The 20,460-nt window shown below is 35.8% G+C and overlaps 1 protein-coding gene across 1 annotated transcript in view; it reads right to left on the bottom strand.

Moving 5' to 3' along the window:
- PDHX (pyruvate dehydrogenase complex component X) overlaps window positions 1-20,460 on the bottom strand; it is a 43,360-nt gene that overhangs the window by 6,507 nt on the left and 16,393 nt on the right. Inside the window, exons 4-9 of the mRNA XM_082762411.1 lie at window positions 15,095-15,303; window positions 13,062-13,160; window positions 8,003-8,186; window positions 7,198-7,345; window positions 4,892-4,950; window positions 2,584-2,742 (exon numbers count right to left, since the gene is read on the bottom strand). Of these exons, the coding sequence (XP_082618537.1) occupies window positions 2,584-2,742; window positions 4,892-4,950; window positions 7,198-7,345; window positions 8,003-8,186; window positions 13,062-13,160; window positions 15,095-15,303 (858 nt within the window). The remainder of the gene's footprint in view (window positions 1-2,583; window positions 2,743-4,891; window positions 4,951-7,197; window positions 7,346-8,002; window positions 8,187-13,061; window positions 13,161-15,094; window positions 15,304-20,460) is intronic.

Here is a 20,460-nt window from a genome sequence, read left to right as displayed (position 1 = left end):
GATTTTTTTTTTAAATGAGCTTATAAGCAAGGTATGTACAACTTTTTTTTTTTTTTTTTTTTTTTTTTTAAGTAACCTTTCCTAGTTATGAAAGGCAGTTCAGTTTTCTCCAGCGAGGCTTGATCCTCAACAGCAAACATGGAAGAAACTCTGACTGTGAACTTAACTGTGGATGCAACTATTCTGTTTATTTAAAATCTGCATTTCTACAGCATTTCCTTACTGAGAGCTTCATAAGCATTAGTGTAATAATCATTGAAATTCCTTCTAAGGAATTTGTTTTTACCAATGTACATCTGTACAATGTCTGGAAATTATAAAACAACTATTATACTTGCCACTGGATCCGACAGAGATCAGCGATATAACAGCTCCTAGTGGAATAATGCTACTTCATACTATGTATGAGAAGTTATATTACAGCACAAAAACGGATTAATTCATGTCACAACTATAACTACTAACCAATTCATTATCTGTGCCGAAGTTTATCCAAGCTAGTTTATCCTCCACCCACATGCAAACAAAAAAGTCAATTCCATCATAGTTTCCACTTATGACAATCGCTTTTATCAGTTTTAACCAAGTGAAATAAACAGACTGCTTAATTCTATTGATGGGTATTTTCCACAAGAAATAAAATCTTGGCACATCTTTTTGAACCATTTTGTGAGACAAACCCAACCAGTACGTGGATAGTAACATCCATGACACTGCTGGTCAAGGTAAACAACTGTCTTCCCTATATACATTTCTAAACAGCTTCCAGGCAAGGATCATAAAAGGCCACAGTAGTCCAACAATTGCAATGCCTTCAGCTTAAAACTAAACAGCAAGAAGCTTAAGAAAATCTCCTTCTTATGAATCAACCACTAAGTAATTCAAGCTTACACCAAGTTTTCAAAACTATGACACATTTTCTATGAATTTAAAAGTTAAATGGATACATTTAACTTTATTTTAGGCTTTTCTTCATCTCTAAATAATTATTGAACTAGGAGTTAATAGCCACAGGAATTGTGTTCACAAAATAGAGTCTGTATGAGCATGATACATATGTGCAATTGCATTACTCAAGTGATGAAAATATGGTACTAGGATGCGCGTGACCTGGAAAAAAGTTAGATTTAACATGCAACAGGAGACACATAGGTAACTTTCACAAAGAAAACAGATGCCAAAATACAGGAAAACTGGTGAAGAAACAGATACAGTTTCATAGTTTGTACCTTCAGAGCATGTGCGTGTGTGAGGGGTACATATTTGTTTCAATAATTCAGTGAAGTTGAGGAGCAAAATTTTGTTGGCGTGGATACCTGCAATCTGACTCAATGGCTTTTGTACAGAGTAGTTGTGACCTATGTTACACACATTCCATTTGAAATGAAAGGGAAATTGAAATGCTTACTTTATCATAGCCTATTCAACATAATGCATGAGTACGCTTTCATTGCGGGAGCTGTGGAACACAATTTTTGCTAAGAAAGGTTTGCAATACTGTGTCACAATATTAACATATTGGGGATGAAAACTGAAGCATATCCTATATTTCACTTCCAATAATGTTTTCCTTCTTGCCATTCTATCACTAATCACAAAGTAATTGAACAATCTCAGCTGACCTTCCTCATTGGCTGGCTAGAATATTAGTGAAATGATTTACTTTCACAACATGTGGAACATGAAAAAAGTCATACTAACCAGAAAATCTAAAAGACATCTTATTCAGAACATTTTGTGTGATGACAAGTCTTTTTTTTTTTTTTTTGTTACAACTCTGTTAGTTGTTCCCTTCTGCTTACGCAGACTATCATGATTTCTGTAGTTTTCAGTAAAAGACAAAAATTTATAAAGAATAGCTTCTGTCTTGTTTTAGGACACCTTCATGCCCTAGCAGCTACCTTCACTATATTCTCCAGATACTGCAGGCCTTACATTAGCACACATTAAATGATAAAGAAAAGCTCAGGTTAGAGCATTTCATCATTCATTGTGGTTTTGCCTGCCACAAAACACTTCCACTATGGCTGGAAAAATTGCCATGGATTCAAGTCACCAATTGGCACCTGGCCTATGCACAACATACTGCTTGTTTATAAGAGGAGTTTAATGTTTCCTTTGGGGTGACATTCTCAGTATGAAAAGTTGCAGAAAGTAGTAAGTGCCATAATGTAACTGCACAGAATGTAACATGAGCAGCTACAAACAAATTTCTGGGAAAGGTAGGAAAACAAAACACAATCTCAAACCTAAAAATTGAAAATACTACAGAAATTAATATTACCTCATAAGAATTAGAGAAATACATTGATGGCATCAAAATGCAGAAGTCTGTACAGTTTTATTTTTCAAACAGGCTAGCTAGCCATCATGTTGTTTAGTTGCACGGTAAGTCATTGTTCATTAAAAATGATAAGTTGTAAAATTAATAGTAATTAATAATTAACTCTAAGGAATACTGAAACAGTTTTAGATCCATTTTGAAAATGCTTTTCTTTTTATTGATGTGTCATGCTACATTTTTCACTACAAGAAACTACATAGCTATTTTATTCCTCAGCCTACTGTACATTGAAGTCCTACCTTTGCAGAGGCAGCAATTTCCTGTATTCCCTTGGCAGCAACATCTTTTATGATCGGTGTAATAAGACCTCGGTCTGTTGCCACAGCAATAGAAATGTCAATGGACTGCAGCTGCCTGCAGCCTTCTCCATCCCAAGTTACATTCACATCTGGCATTTGCTAGGAAAAAAAAAAAGACAGCTGATAGAAGAACAATGGTGCAATCAATTATCAAGAAAAAGGAAAATCCTTTAAGACACATAGCATGATACAGGCATTCACCAAATTAATTAGTGCATCACAGACTGCTGCTTGTAAATGAAGGCAAAAGATCAGGTCACACCTGTCATCAGGACTGCTACAAGCAGGACAAAAAAAATAATGAAATCACTGTAAAGCTCTAAGAATAGATTTACATGATTAGCTTGATTTAAACTTACTTTGACAAAAAGCATGAATACATACTCCAGGAACCAAAATAAACAATGGCAGGGGACCCAGAAGATTTCTTTTTGTGCTACTAGAGAACTAACAAATTATCAAAAGCCTCTAAATTTCTTCAGGAGTCACTGGCACCACCTTACAGACACCCAGAACACAAGTACCACAAAGCATTGTAATTTCTCCCCCCAAATAATTCACAGGATATTGACTTTAAAAGCATAGAAAACAGATCTTACCATACCCATGTGTTGTTTTCCAGTTTTGTCTCAAGCCTTACCCTCAACAAATAAAGCTAAAAGAGGAATATGCTGTGGGTACACTCATTGTTACTGGGATGAAGTTCGCCTAAAATGCATCAGAAATCTTTCTGCAAAGACCTCCAATTAAAATTCAAATAATATTTACTGATACTTTTAATGATTTTTTGTGAGTTTATCATATAAAGCTGAAGCAGCTCAGGGGAAAAGAAAAATAACAAACCAACATATAGGTGTAGTCTCAGGTCACTGATCAGAGATACTGTGAAGGTGCTATTTCCAGTAAGTCCAAGATTAGTATTGAGTAACCTTAATGAAACTCAGAATTAGGAAATTGAAAACTGACACCACAGTGCAGAAGATATTCCAGAAAAAAAGTTATGGGAGGTACACACAGCTAAGCTTCATTCATGAAGACACTAACTAACACTATCACATAATTTATTTAATGGAAAAAAAGGAAGAAAAAAAATCAAGTATAAAAAACAATTAAAAATAATCCAGTCTGTGTATAGGAACTCTCATTTTTTGTTCCAGTTCTTCTTCTCTAACATAAGAGAAGGGGTAACTTGTCACTTCAGCATTATGGGTATAACTCCTGAACCATTGAGTACAATACTAAATAACTGAATGAACGATATTGGCCACATAACATTAACCAATTTTAAGCAATACATTTCAGTCTAAGCTTCACATGTCATTAGGAGAAGATGAAAATTATGCTTCTGTCACAACTTGTCTAAGCCATTGTTGGAATGTTGGAAAATATTCATTGTTGGAATGTGGGAAAAAAAAGAATATGTCCTGAAATCAAGTGTCTTAAAGCCCCAAATTGGATAATTAACCTTAAAAATGGTTGATAAGGGTTGTGATCGAAATACTCTAAGAATTTTAAAAATCAAGACTTTTTTTTCCAGAAAGTTATTTCATTGTTTCAACTACAAGCAAACAAACCTTTACCTGTATTACAGAGAAGTTTAGATTATCTAACCCACACATTTATAAATAACGTGGTTTTAACATTTTACCCAAACCACAGTAGAGGTCTTTCCATATGTATATCTTTAATAACGTATGTAGGCTGCTATGCTCTTCACATAAGGGAAAATTAAGTCTGTTTTCACGTTGAGCTTAAATGTGAATTTCTTTGAATCACAGTTACACAAAGCTAGTTTACTATTTTAGATTTATTACTTTAGATAAATTTAAAAAGTAAACTTTTTAGAAAAAAGGGAGGGGAAAGGGGAGAAAATAATCAAAAGAAACTGCAATGTGGAAAACCAAGCATTTGAAATCTTATACCCAAATGAATGCAAAGGTCATAATATTTCTACAGAAAAAAAAATACTTAAATCAGAAGACATAAAATAATAACTCCAAAACAAGTTTACATGGAAAGAAAAAGCTTTTGTTCAATTGTAAGACCCACTGTTTCCTTTGTCATCAGTGATTAAGAGTATATATTCACATCAAGTACTATTTTAACACAGTACAACAATGTAATGTGAATAGCAATAGAGAAAAATGTGTTTATTTTCAATAATTTAAGAATTCTTATATTCATTTAGTAACTGATGATCAATCATAAAATTCAATTATTAAATTATTGAAGTCAATTATTCACTTACCTTCAGAGTAACTGCTGTTGCCTTGATAATAAAATCATTTACAGACACTTTAATGTCATCTGCAAAAAGAAAAAAAATCATTGCCCTTAAGATGTGTTTATCAGACCTGTGTAATGAAAAGATTCCAGCAATTCAGCAGATTTGCTTCTTAGAAACATTGTCAGAAAGTAACTCGTCTTTAAATTACTATCATAAAAGTGAGAACACTTTCTCTCCTTAGAACAAAAGGAATATCAAGAAAGAGAAGTCTCCTCAGCATAGACATCCTTTCTAGCTTTTGATATAAAGTCAGAGTAGCTCTAATGAGAAGTATTCCATATGTGTTTTATGTTTCATATATTTACTTTCCATGTAGAAGACTATTGTAGGATCTAAATACACAAAGATAATACTGAAGACTGCCATTCTTTGTGTACTGTAATGCATAAACTGGAATAATTGCAAAGATCAGCTTTTGTTCAGCTATGAATCACAAGTATGTCATTCTCCAGTGACCCTTGTAGCCCTGCAATGTAAGAATTAGCAAGGTGAAGGCACCTGCAAATCCTTAAATTGAGTTAATGCTATCTTTTAAAGCAAGCTGCAAAATAATATGCAAGTAAGCAAGTTAATAAGCAAAACTACAACACACAAAGAAGTCAATATTAGCTAGAAACATATAAGGTAACCTTAAGTAAAAAAAAAATATATATATATCCATTCCTCTTAAGCATAAGAAATACTGCATATCACTTAGTACATTTGTTTCCTTTCCCCCAAAACTTGGAAGAAGGAATGGAAACAATGCATCTTTCAAAGCTTTAGGAGACCAAAGTACTAGTAATGATCATGGCTGCCAACAGAAGCAAAGCCTACAGACACAATGCAAAATATTCCATAGTTGCTATAGAATTATCCTGAAGATATGGTATTTACACAATATTAAATTCATCATGCTTATAATGAAAAAGGTAAATTACTCTGCTGCCATCATGACTGCTGTCACAGATCAAGAAGCAAAACTACTTAATTTTTGAGACTGACTTATGGCATGTAATAAATATACATGTCTTTAGGATTGCTTCTCTGATGGGAAAATCATTTACAGATAATTATGTAAATTTCTCAAGTGATCATTAATTTAGAGGAATTAACCAAGTGACCATTTTGCCACATAATTGACTTGCAATGTTAGCCATTAGAAGAAACCCAGAACTCTAATATAACACCAGGGAATCTACAAGTACCAAACTGGATTGACGGAACTGCAGCATGAGAAAAAAACTTGCCTTTTTAAATACATGTCAATTGTACTTCACTGATGTGAAAATTGGGTAGAAAGATTCTAGTCTGCATTGTTAATTTTGAAAATATTAAGAAATCCTATTGCACAGCACACTTAACTGATTTTAAGAAAAACAAGAACTATTTTAGTAATATCAAAGCAATCTTTGATTATTACCTTAAACTTCCACAATATTTTCTAAACATACCATTTCAGTGAATACAAGTTGTGACAAAAAGTAAAAACTTCATTTCTTAGTCTTATACAAATATATTTTTGTATAAATTAAACAGTGACACATGAAAATTGGAATTTCCACATTACATATAATAAGATTTATAGCGCTTGATTCAATTGTCAATGTGTATTTCAAAATTATCCAGTTCTCTGCATGAAAGATTTCTGTTTACCTACCATCTTAACATAGACTTAAGCATGTATCTAAGTTTTTTGTTGAAAGAGATAACTGCCTTACTCCCATTAACACCATTACTATCTGTCTTCAAGGGGAATTTACCATGCATTGGCTGGCAGGGGTTAAGAACTTTCTCTTCTTATCATGGATAAAGCCATTCTCAACAAGAATTTGAGAGACTGTATTAGCTTTCCCTTTTCCAATAAATCCAGTGAAGAAGCCAGCAAAACTAAAAACTTTAACTTTGTACCCGAAGGATAGTACACGAGGGTATTTTAATTTAAAGCTTCCCCTGTTATCTTTCACAAGAGGAATTTGAGTTTTTAAGCCATAAAAAAAAATCTAAATAGTCCTGTATCTGGGTGGAATAAAACAAAAACCAACTGGACAATGCATAGTCTTCTGCAGTTGTCTACAAACCATTGTGTTAGCTGGCAAAGTAACAGCTCTGTCTTCCTGTATCTTGACAAGCTACCCAGTTCCACTAATCACACAGGACTATAGCTTGAGTCCGACATACAAAACACCATCATGCTCTGTCCACCACCTCCTGGACACAAGGTGATATGAACAAGGCAAAGTACACATTAGTACCACATGCAATAGTAAGTCAGTTTAACCACTAACCTTTGGCCAATTCAGTTCTTAATTTCAAAATAGCATCAATGTCACAGTCAGCAGCAGCATATGCATGAGGTATAGTAGTTTTAGACTCTGTTAATCTCTTAGCAATAACTCTTCGAATGTTGCTAGCTGGGATTTCTGTGAATGTGCCCTGAAAGAAATCAAATACTACACATTAAATATCAAGAGAGCAAACATACATTCCCTTTGCTGAAACAAAATTCCCAATACTGATGCGTTATCATTGGTGGCTCCCGTTCACTTTAAATTTCACCTATGAGGATCAGAAAGCAGCACATTCCAACTACAGAAAGTAACATGATTAAGATCAGTGAGTGTTCTAGTCTATTCCACTGAATTTGGATTAAATTAACAAAGACAGTTTCACTTTACAGTATAGAATTAATCCTAAAATTAATTCCAGCAGACGTCTTCAAAAAAGATATGTCCAAATATTCAGGCTTCAGTTCTCAGCCAGGGTATGTAAGCACTCTTCTCCATCTACCAGACCTGACATATTGCTCAGACTATGCTTGGTTCCCTATAGATTATAATACATATTTCCTCAGTGAATTACTACTTTTCCAGTTCTCAGAGTAGTTGCTTCAGTCAGGTTTCACTGTATATCTTTTTCCTTATTCTTCCTCTCTCTCTCTCCAAGATACATTCAGTAATGTTTCAGTACAAAAAGTTTCCCCAACTTCTTCATAGAAGCAAATCATCTTTTAAAAAAGCAGTGGCTTTCAGCACTAAGCAGCAGTGGCAATATTTACCTCTAATAAAGTTAAGCACTTAAAAGAAATATTACCGGTGCAGCTGGTTGTCCTGGTGTAGAAAGTGGTGGAACTGCTGGCCTTGGATAAGCAGAAGTCACAGCTGTTGCTTGCGAAGCAGAAGGCACTGCACTAGGCTGGGGAGGAGCTGGAGAAACCACAGGTTTCAATTCACTGGGTTTGCCCTTCTGCTTCTCTTGCAGAAGTTTGAGAGCATCCCTGGTGATTAAACACAGTGAAATATTGACAAAGAAGAAACAGTTTCAAAAATTCCCAAAGTATTACTACTCCATCACTAATTTGTTGGCAAATTTTGTGCATTTAAATTTCTGTTGATAAACCAAATGTTAAGAAGATGATTTTTAAGCTGATACAATTACTGTTTCTTTATTGATATCCTGAGTTACAGTAAATTATCTCATTAATTTCTATTAATAAAGTTTTTTTTGAATATGCAGTAACACAAAACATTTGTGTCAGAGAAGCATGTTTGTCATCACTAATTGTCAGTGTATAAGACAATTTGTAAATTGCACTAACAATTCTTGTAAATAAGGTATCAGAGTACATTTACTTAGGCTATAAAGTTCTGAAAATCTCAAATACAAGCTATTTCATTTGTTATACTTGGGACCACTTCAACTAAACAAATTACTTTGTGATAATTATGGTAGGTTTCTAATGCTACTTTATAAGTAATGGTCACAGGAAATTAAGCATTACATTTATCAATCATTTCTCTGTACCTTCCTGACATAAATATGCACAAACGTATAGGTAGTATACAAGTTCACACTTCATATACAGTTTGAAAGATAGCACCATGCTGAAGACATACATGTAAGGAAAACTCATATCCTTAAGCTACAATCCTATACCTACAAAGGTGCATTGCATTTATATAGCTACATGCTAAATACTGTTGCATGTATGAGGTGAAACAGATAAAATTATATTTACACCAGTACTGCCAACTGCAAGTAAAATAAGCTACGCTAATAAAATCTGTCTCTACCAGGGACTTGGCAAAAGAGCTGTATCAGTCATGGATCACCTATCTTTATGCTCTGGATCTGATAACAAAACCTAGTATCACGTACCCTACATAATCCTCTATCACTTCATGAAGCCATCACCACAGTATGTACACAAAGGTTTATTACATAAATTGGTAGAGGAAATCAAAAGCAAGTGTAAAAATCAGACTACTGACAACCACAGCACGGCTTCTAAATATAAGACATACCAAACAAAAAGGCTTTCTACTTTCATTAATTACTGCTCAAGGGAGAGTTTATTCTTCAGTGAGTGTCAATAGTTTATATGCTATTAATTTTTTGTGAAGGGGCAAAATCTCAGAACCACAGAACAATGTGAATGGACTTGTATTTTTTCTTAACAATAGCAATCCAGAGCCAAGAATTAAAACCTGAAAAGCTCCTTGTTTTCTATATATCTATTACTCTTTGCTGAGTAATTCATCACTAAAGCTGTTACTTGTTTTTTCCAGAATTACATGCTAGCATTTCTTTTAAAAGTATTTAATGTTTAACATAATTACCACATGGGAGGGAGAAAGATGGTTAGATTTCACTGAATAAAAACCGTCTCTAGCATTACAATTTCAGATTAAAAAAAAAAAAAAAGTAACTACATGATGTAATGCAACTTTCCTACTTAACATACTACAAGCTACCAAAAATCACTTAAGGGTTTTAACTTGGCAGCCATAAGACAGACCATCTGTTCATTATATTATTCCCATATTACATAGGATAAAGCTTTAATAACTTTTTATATATTTAAAGTTAAGAAAATGTTTTAAAATTACTTCCATGTATTATACAAATGGCATACGAAACAGATGGCCCTACCTACCATAGCCAAGTCAAAATGCTTTAATGATTTTGATAGCTTTCAGTGTGTTAACTGAAAAAATTATTGCTAGAATTGAGCTTATTTTTAGACTAGAATATTCACTGAGGAGTTTTTGAATTTCGCGCAAGTACAAGATAGACATTTTTTATTTTTTAAACGACCTACTCCACATGACTTAACAGATTAAAGAAAAATAGGCAGATCAATATTATGACTGTCATGGGTGCAAGACTGGGAGCCTGAACATAAGATGGAGGAGGCACCACAATATATCAAATTAAACATTTCTGTACAACGCCAAGAAGTGACATCTCATCAAAACTGGAAAGGAAAGATGTGACCATCCCTTCCAAGCTACTTTATAAACCCCCTATCAATACAGGATAGTAATGAAGAAACATGAGAGGAGTACAGAAACATGAAAGAGAGCAATCTGCCCAGAGAAGATACCAGAGCTTGGTGAACATTTGTTAAACAACAGTATGCTATACCCTGCTGTTATTATTAGAAGAATGCAAATTAAGGCAACTCTTCAGTTTAACCACTACTACAGAAATGTGCAGACTAACACTTTCTACTTCATTATGTTGGCCAAAAGATAAAAAACAGCCACAGTAAACTGTGTGTTTTGTGCTCAAAATATACTTTACATCCTCTAATTTGTCCATTTCACACACACTACTAATAATCATTGAAGATCCAGCGTTGGCACCATGAGATTCACATACTGACAGTAGCATACCCTGGTGGCAGTTATTGTTGCTAAATTTCCTCAGCCTCCTTTCACCTGAACATCTGATTACTGTTTTCATAGATTTCTTGGGAGAGGGAAAAGGTGAGCTGAGAATGCTACACACAGCTTCTACTGCACCATCAGTGTTATACAAGGAACTCATTCCCCCATAGTGACAGCTGATAAGCTGTATGAAGCATAGATACCAATGCAGGTCTGCACTTTATAAATACATTCACTCGTTGGAAACCCATTACTACATCAGTGTCCTATATCTTATTTGCAAGGGGAAAACATAAATGCCTGCGAAATAAATGTCTCTGAAATCCTCAATCACACCTAACTTAGTGACAGCAGGTAGGAAGGTATAGATGGAACGAACATGGCCTCAGAAGACCAGTTACTGCTGGTAACTAACATGCCCACCTTTTACTGTTTGCATTTACAAATCCCTACCTCATCAGCAAACATGATGAGAAAGGGCAGAAGCAGTCTGAGACAATCAACAATTTTAACATAGTGTCCAAAAACAGTGTCTGAGCGGATGACTAGAAACGTGGTGTAACAGAAGTTGACTTACTTTCTGTTAATACATTAATTTTCTAGCATATTTCTGAAGAAAGCACAAGACACTGCTTGAAGAAAATAAACCACGCCAGAACAAAACCAGTCAGAACAAGGAATATAGTAATTAAGACTTGTAGGAAATGAACTATCAGCCCACTAAGGGAGCAAATTGTGACAGAGAAAACTATCAAGTGAAATCACCAATTTCTGTTAAAAGTAAATTTTACAGTGCATTAAATCTAAAAATACAAAGTTGGGGGAAAAGAATCTTGCTTTCTTACATAACTCACTATCCTTGTTTGCTTCTTGTAATCTCAAACTTGGATTTTAACAATGTTAAAAAGTCTTGGGTTTAACCAAGGAAACTTAGTGTTTAACAGTGAAAATCGAACCTGCTACAATCCCTTGAAGAATTGATCACTACTCTAGTTAGAAACAAGACTATGAGTCACTCAGCTATGAAGTATGGCACGTATTTAACAGGAATCTCAAGTTAGCAAAAGTAGTATTTCCCTGAATGTCTGTAGAAGCTTTCTACAAAAAAAATCTGCAAACATTTCATTTCCAAGTGTAATAGCAGAGCCTGGAGGCACCTGAAAGGCTAATACTATTTCAAAGGAATGGTTTAAAAAAAATCTGTCTGCATTTTAAAATGTATTTTCAAACTCAAGTCTTTTGTATGAAAGAGATGTTTTGAAAAAATAAGATTGTTAGTCAGAACATTTTCATAGTTACAGAAATCTCTTTGCTACATCTCCATGACAACTGGGAATGTTAATTAGGTGTTTCTAAGTCCTAGAGGGTTTCCACCTGCCGTAGACTACAAACGCACCACAAAATACCATTACAATTGCATAATGAAGAAAATATCTGATAATTTGTTGCTGTACATAGCACATTCTATCCATTCAAATCCCTATTTTCACTCAATTCAACCAAAGACTATATGAAAAAGCTTTAAAACAGAATGAACTTCCATAGTCTGCTTTTCCAGTACATTTCAGTTACACTAACCTAGCTTTGCATGGAAACAAAATTACAGCAGCTAACAAGGGCTGCATAGGTGAATGATGGCTTCAGTCAAAAATAACATGTTCACTTAGAACAAAACCAAGAATTTCTACAAAAAGTTATCTTTGATAGCTTTACACACAACTAATGCAAGGATAATATATCATTTCAAGGCTAAGCATTCTGAATCTACCACTATACCATTTTACACGCAAGCTCCTACCTCCAAGGGTTGAGTGTTAATCAGTAGAACAGAATACTCAAAATAATATTAAACTACTAGAACACTGATCACAACAAACCAGAGCTGTAAACATTCCTTGTACTAAAAATAGGAAAAATAACAACAACAAAAAACCACAAATGGGAGAAAAAACAGAACTCTGGGATTTCTTTCATACCATACATACATTTCATTGCTCTCCCCAGTTTAACAAAAAGGAGAGCAAATTAAATCCTGACAGATTTCATAGTTTAACTTCAATGAAAGAAGAAAAAGATCTGAATTCATCAAAGAATAGGAGCTGAAGAAAAAAAATCCGCTATTGTTTCGTTTTGGTTCTGTATCTCTAGTAGGGAATAATAGTTTAGATTCACAACAGTAGCGAACACTGCTGTCAAGGCACTGATAGCCACTGTTAATGTGACAGCAGTACCATACAATCCACATTGAATATAAAAACAAAAATCTATTTGTTTTGAAGTTAAAGGCTTCTCCTAACCTATTCTCCCCATCTGCTTGACAGGTTCTTCAAATTACACTAGGCAACTCCTCCAAAGAAAAACATAGAAGAAAAAGGTGGCTTTTATGAAAATAGACTTTTCAATTTCATGGAGATTGCTCTGGGTTCAAAGGAAGAAATAAAGGAATATGAGGTTGTATGTTTACTGAAATATCTACATACTCTTTAGTGAAGATTCCTCGAGGCCCAGAAGGTGTAACATTGCTTGGATCTAGTCCATGTGTCTCCAGAATGTTGCGAGCCGCAGGACTTAAGCGAACCCTAAGGAAATGAGGAGGAAAATTAACTATTTAAAACAGTAAGGTTTACTTCTCTTCTTTACTGTAAGAGAAATTATACAATTTATGCTGTATCGTGCAAGCAACAGCTGAGGAAGAAAACAGTTCTATGCAAAAGCTGTGATCTTAATACTAAAGACAGACTCTTCCCCCTCACCAAGCTTCAATACCAGGTTGAATTTAAAAGCACAACAGTGACTTATAGGGACCAAAATAAAAACTGCAAAACCCATCTTCAAATTTTCCTTCCACAGCAGTATAGCGGGAAAGGATTATCAGTGCAGAACCAAATACATTCTTTAAGACTAGCTTGTAGTAACATAAAAAATGAGTTTCAGGAACCTGGACAAAAGGGTTGCTCATCTCTACTATTTGTTTGGCTAGTTGGCTATTACTAATGCAGTTTAATTCTTATTCTAACATTATTTTTTCCCTAGCTTTCATTTTATTTTATAGTATTGATTTAATGAAGCAGATGCTCTTTGGGAAAGCAAGTCATATAGATGTAGCTGCATAATTCAGTATCTGCTTTGGAAGACTAAATATGAATTCATCCCACACTCAGACATATCTATTTGTTATTTCCTGAATGAGAATGTTTGCACTACATCAAATTTAAGGACTGTCCATACGTCCTTGTCAAAAGAACACATCACAAATGATCATTTGATGCCAAAGATGCTAATGCATCTCTGGAATTAACAGCTGCAGAGAAACAGTTGCACATTTGACAAAAATACAAAACTTAATCCTTTCAAGTGCATGGATAATTGTCCTGCTACAGGTAATATTTGGGCATTGACCAAACGGCCACTCAGTTGGTTCCATGCGTCTTTCACTTGCATTAGAATAGCTCAAATGATGGTATCAAATATGAACATAGCAAACAAGATTAGCAAAGTACGGAGGTTTAAAAACAAGCAAACAAAAAAAATCCGCAAACAAAGCGCAAAACCCCAAACAAATGAAAAAAAAAAATCAAACCAGAACAGTTTCAGTAGCAGATGCTGCCAAAATGAGAGTTCCCCATTCTTTTCTTTAATAGACTGACTTCACAGCTTTTATGTTATCATAATTCACTCGAAGTGGAGAGTAACACCCTTGGTTGACTTGATATTTTGTTTGTTTGCTTGTATAACGACATAACCTAGTCAAAAATCTCCATCACAGTCATTTATAAACTCTAACGTGAAATTGCTGTTTGAATAAAACTCTTCAGTTTGGATTATCTGCAGCAATGTCTAACATGCAGCCTGAAACACAAACCTGTGATACATAGATTACTGTTACCTGCTTAACACTTTGGGGTTAATCTTCTAAGATGTTTGCAAATTCTTACCATACCCAAACATATAAAAAACAATCAACAACAACAACCAAAAAAAACCAACCTAACAAAGAGCACACAAGCTCACGATCTTGAGTTTTTCACAATTCTGTTAGGAAACTGATAATATTCCTTTTTCATAATATCAAAAAGTGGAAGAACTTAGCATGTTTGGAGTGAGCCATTTGTTGTTGTTTGCCTCCTTTTTTTAAGGAAAAAGATAAAGCAAGTTAAAGATAAACTGATCATCTCATGATAAGTATCTAATAATAAGCATTAGCATCCATCATATGTAAAAACAACTTTTTCCTCATCTAATCTTAGAATACTTCATAAAGCAATTATGTATCAGAATAAAAGCACATTAACAGAAGTTGCTCTAATAAACATATGTTGCTTGAATTGACTTTTTGGGAGTACAAGCAGAAAAATATTCTGAGAAGGCAAGCTTTATTACATCACACATACTTAAACACTCTCTTAAATAATAGCTTTATACTAGGTAAGAAGGGAAAAAATACTCTTCTTGGTTCAGCTCTACTGATCTAACTGAGGAAGCGTTCCATTTCATAATGAGCACAGAAACTCACTGCAATTTTCCAGGTGGATGTTCCAGTTTAGGAGGAGGGGCTGAAACTGAAGGACTTGCAGGAGTTGAAGTAGGTGCAGCTGCTGGTGGAGCCAGAGAAGATGGATCACTAGCATCAGCTGGTATTTCAACCTGCTTCCAGTCCTGTCCTTCTTCTACCAGCAGACCAATTAGCGAGCCCAAGCGTACATTTTTGCTTCCTTCTTCCACCTAAATTTAAAGCAATGAGAACATTAAGTTATATATTGCATTGTCTAGACTAACATGACTAAAAAGGGTAGATGTAAAAATTTCAGGCATATTAATGACACTTCATCAGGAAAATATATCCCATTTTATTTCTACTATTAATAATGAAGACTCGTGACAGAAATTAAGTACAGCTGCTATTTTAAGGTGAAAGGGAAATATTAACTTACATTAATGCCTCAAAGTTCCATACATCTAAAGTTAGCTAGCATTCAGAAGTTAAAGTGAGGACACTCAGAGTACCACTGGGAAAAAAAAAAAAAAAAAAAAAGCCCTGTTAGCTACTGAAAATGAGTGTGGATGCCTACCTAATCTTTGGGAACAAAGCCTGAAAATTTTGCTAGTTATGTACAGCAAGATACTTTGAGATATCCACACTGTAATTAGTAATGGCACTTTTTAAAAACACAACTTTGTAAATTCAGAAGTTAAAAAACAGAAGCCCCAACCCCATAACAACAACTTATTTTTGAAAAAGGTAACACTTGCTTCATGCTATCATCCACTGCTAAAATTTGTCTATTTTAACATAACTGGTGTCAAATAACAAGTGTGTCCCAAAGAATACGCCAGGACATGTGATATACAACTCACTATTTCAGATAACATCTGAACAGAAATCTTACAGAAAGAACATAATGTAATTAGACCAGATAAGGCCAATCTGTTCGAGATGTTCCTCTCAAAATTAAAAGACATTTCTGTACCACAATCAAAATAGCTTTTATGATGCTTTGGGAGATAAAAGCATGGACTTTAAAAACAAACAAACAAAAAAACCAAACAACATTGACTTAACCTAATGAAGGGCTTCACAATAGGATAGTCTTATGGTCTTTGAAATGGTTGCAGAAGCAGAACTCGTTAGATCCTCAAAAGCAGTAATGTTTCCAGGGCATCATGCCATAAGTTAAAATAGCTCTTGGGACCACAGGTAGCCACATATAACTTAGACTGTACCAAGCCCAAACAGAGTTAATTTCCAAACAACAGAAACACAATAAAGCTCTACATAAAGCCATATTGCACAAACATTTGCCTCAGACAGAGTTAGTACACATCTATCTGCACTGCTGACATTTTGACCAAGAAAATGCAAATCACTGTCAAATGTTTGAAAAGTCCAAACTAAAAACCAGACACAAAATAAACAGATACACACAGCACTGAGTGTAATATTGTTCTTATTAGTTTCATCAAGCTTTGTAGACACCTAAACGCTAAGTAGAATGCTGTAAAACTGTAAAAAGTGTACTAGGCAGATGCAGATACTAGAACATTATTATTCAGGGAACACGGTTGTCGGCACACTTACCTCCTCTGTCAGAACACATCAGATTTCACTGGATTACCTGTCCCCCTACCTAGAAGGGCCAACACTAGATGTAAAAATGAACAGCAAAGCCAGTCTGTTCTGAGTATATTCTCATAAAACATCTCACATTTACAGCTTTGTCAGTCCACTTTGTCTTCCCCCAGGAACACTACATAAATTTTGGTGTAATACTTCTTTTTAAAAGTGTATTCATTACATGAGGAAAAAAAAATCTAAGACAAATCACTATTTCTTGTCTGATCTCTTGATGCACGTTTCTCCATTAATACTCTGAAAAGCTTTATTTGAGAAAATGTCTGAAGTGCTCCAGATTTTACCATGGTGTTTTTTTGGTTTTTTTTTTGAGGTGAGTTTAAAGTACCTGGGAATAACAGAGTGCCAAGCAAAACTCACAAACTGCTTAGTGTAAAGCTGAAAGACCCTATAACAGAAAGGTCCGTTGACAAGCATATTTGTATAACTGGATAAGCTTGCAGTATTACTACCACTCATAACCAAATAAAACAGCAGCTTGAAGCAGATGCAAACATGACCTACCTAACATAGCCACTGAAAACACAAGAAAAAAGGGTAAAACAAAAAAAACCTATGCTATAAACAAACAAAAAACAAACCTGAAATTATTCACTCTAATCATTTTACAGCATTATCTTATTTAGCACTGAACAAGGCATTTAAAAACCTCCATTTGTCAGAATAGTAATCAGATGTTTGATGCTGAATACAAGACTCATACCAATGACAACACAAATGTCCCACAAGTTCAAAATAGTTCCCATGCTAATATGTAGCAGCAGTGTTTTGGTTTTTTTTTTTTTTCAAAATAAATTTTTTTTTTTGCACGTTTTCATTCCTTTGCAAAGGCATGCATGTACAATAAAGAACAGCTCCATTTTAAGAAGCAGTCCACGTATTGTACCTGAACAGACCAGTAAGCACTAGGATATGCTTGTGGTGTTAATTCTTCATTGCAATTTTGGTCTAGGAGTGCTTTAATGGAGCTATGAGTGCACATGCAGAAATCCAACAGGAATGGTTGACCATTCAGTAATATAACAATTCTACTAGTCAGAGTTTGTTTATAGACCAGCATTGCATGAACATTCAAACCCACCAACAGTCTTCATAGTGAGCCTATTGTGCTTTTTTCTCATATTCATTACTCCTCAAGATAAACAGCTGTGAAAACTCCAGCATTCCTTCATTTCTAGTACAAGTTTCCAACACAGATGAACGCACAGTTTATATTTTTAAAAACACGTGTGTTTAAAAATATTTTCAAAAAATAAGAATACACGCATACAGCTTTTGCAGCTCAGAACAGAGAGACAAGAGTTGTATCGGTTAACTTTTCATCTCCTGGATTTTTTAATCACATCTTCTGTATTTCCAAAATCCACAATACCAGAAGACCCCTTTGCATAAGCCTCAATGAACCCTGGAATCTCAGATTTAGAAAGAGCTAAAATAAGTAGTTTCACAATATTTCTATTGCTCTACATGTAAGCATAACCCAGAAGATTCTAAAAAATCCTAGCTTAGCTGACAAATCAGCAAAGCACAGCTGAGCCATGCCAGGGAGAAAAAGCTGGAGGTTACTCCTCTATGCAATTAAATTTTCCTCTGAGCAAGTACAACTGCAGCACAGTGGCAGGTAAGGTGGACAGAACTCATGCTGGCTGACCACAGTGGAAGCTTTATACGTAGTAGTTTCTGTTCATAGCAATTCTCACTTAGGTCACGAATGAGAAAATTGTAATGGATTTTAAATACAGTTCTTTAAAACGATCATTCATCCCCTGTTTTCAGTCCAAATTGAACTAAGTATTTTAGGCAAAAAAGTCACAGTTAATTTAAGAACTAACACTACTGAAAGAGTAATCACCTTTCTGAAATTACCCTTCTAAAATTTTCATTCACTCATTTAAGTTTTTAGTGCATTTTATACCAAATCAGACGTGATCATTAAAACACAGATTCAGAGAGAAAAGGAATGTATGCGTAAGGACCTATTTTATTCTTAGCCTGCTCTTTCTTATACATACTTGTAGCATATAGTCATAAAAAGGGGTTAGATTCCTTTAATCTAATGAACCTTACCTCTTTAAAGGTAAAAAAACCCACAGTGCTAGTTTGCATTTATTTGATTCAAGTTTTCCGCTCAGTTAACATAGTGCAGAACTGTAGCTGGAATCAAACAATTTAAAACCGTTGCCTTGTTTCTTTTAGGAAATGAATAAACTTCAACTGATTTGACCGCTGAAATGCATTATACTTGTTCTTAATTCCCCATCAGCTACATCACATGAAACTTCTGAGATGGGCTTTGAAAGGATAGCCTTTTCAATATGAAATCATCTCCCCATCCACAAACCTGAGCATAACGCCAAAAATTTTGCACAGAAGTCTACTGAACATCCAGTATAGTGCAGGATACTGCAAAAAGACTATTAAGAACTGTACTTGAGCTAAAAAAAAAAAAATAAAAAAAAAAAAATTAGAGGAAAAAAAAAAAGAAAAAAAAGGAAAAATCACATCCTATTGCTCCCCTATTACTCCAGTTCCCCAAAACATCAGGCAATTAGATCAGGCAATTCCAAAATATCGCAAGTCAGGCAGGCGGGGCAGGAGGCCGGCGGGGCTGACCAGGAATGTTCTAATGGAGATTAGGCGGAAACAGAGAGTGTTTCGCTACTGGAAGGAGGGCCAGGCGTCATGGAAAGAATACAGGGATGCTGTTCGTGTTTGTAGGGAGAAAGTTCGAGTGGCCAAAGCACAGCTAGAGTTGAAGCTGGCTGTGTCTGTGAGAGAAAATAAAAAGGGTTTTTTTTAGATATGTAAATGGAAAAAGGAGAACTAAAGAATACATAGGGCCGCTCCTTGATAGGGAAGGTCTCCTCACAGACGATGACGTAGGCAAAGCAGAGACGCTTAACGCCTTCTTTGCCTCTGTCTTCAATGCCGATGATGGGCTTCGGGACCCAGGGTGCCCTGAGCTGGAGGGCCGGGACGGTGGGGATGACAAACTCCCAACTGACCCTGAACGTGTGCTGGATGTGGTCTGTGGATGTGGTCTACCTTGACTTCAGCAAGGCTTTTGACACCGTCTCCCACAGCATTCTCCTCAAGAAGCTGGCTGCTCTTGGCTTGGACTGGCGTACGCTTCGTTGGGTTAGAAACTGGCTGGATAGCCGGGCCCAAAGAGTCGTGGTGAATGGAGCCAAGTCCAGTTGGAGGCCAGTCACTAGTGGCGTCCCCCAGGGCTCGGTGCTGGGGCCGGTCCTCTTTAATATCTTCATCGATGATCTGGACGAGGGCATCGAGTGCACCCTCAGTGAGTTTGCAGATGACACCAAGTTAGGTGCGTGTGTCGATCTGCTTGAGGGTAGGAAAGCTCTGCAGGAGGATCTGGATAGGCTGCACCGATGGGCTGAGGTCAACTGCATGAAGTTCAACAAGGCCAAGTGCCGGGTCCTGCACCTGGGGCGCAATAACCCCAAGCAGAGCTACAGGCTGGGAGAGGAATGGTTGGAGAGCTGCCAGGCAGAGAAGGACCTGGGAGTGATGGTGGATAGTCGGCTGAATATGAGCCAGCAGTGTGCTCAGGTGGCCAAGAAGGCCAACGGCATCCTGGCTTGTATCAGGAACAGCGTGACCAGCAGGGCTAGGGAGGTGATTGTCCCCCTGTACTCGGCTCTGGTGAGGCCGCACCTCGAGTACTGTGTTCAGTTTTGGGCCCCTCACTACAAGAAGGACATCGAGGTGCTTGAGCGGGTGCAGAG

This window comes from Aythya marila, assembly GCF_965140915.1.
Source record: "Aythya marila genome assembly, chromosome: 5".
NCBI lineage: Eukaryota > Metazoa > Chordata > Aves > Anseriformes > Anatidae > Aythya > Aythya marila.
This window is presented reverse-complemented; position numbering and strand designations above follow the sequence as displayed.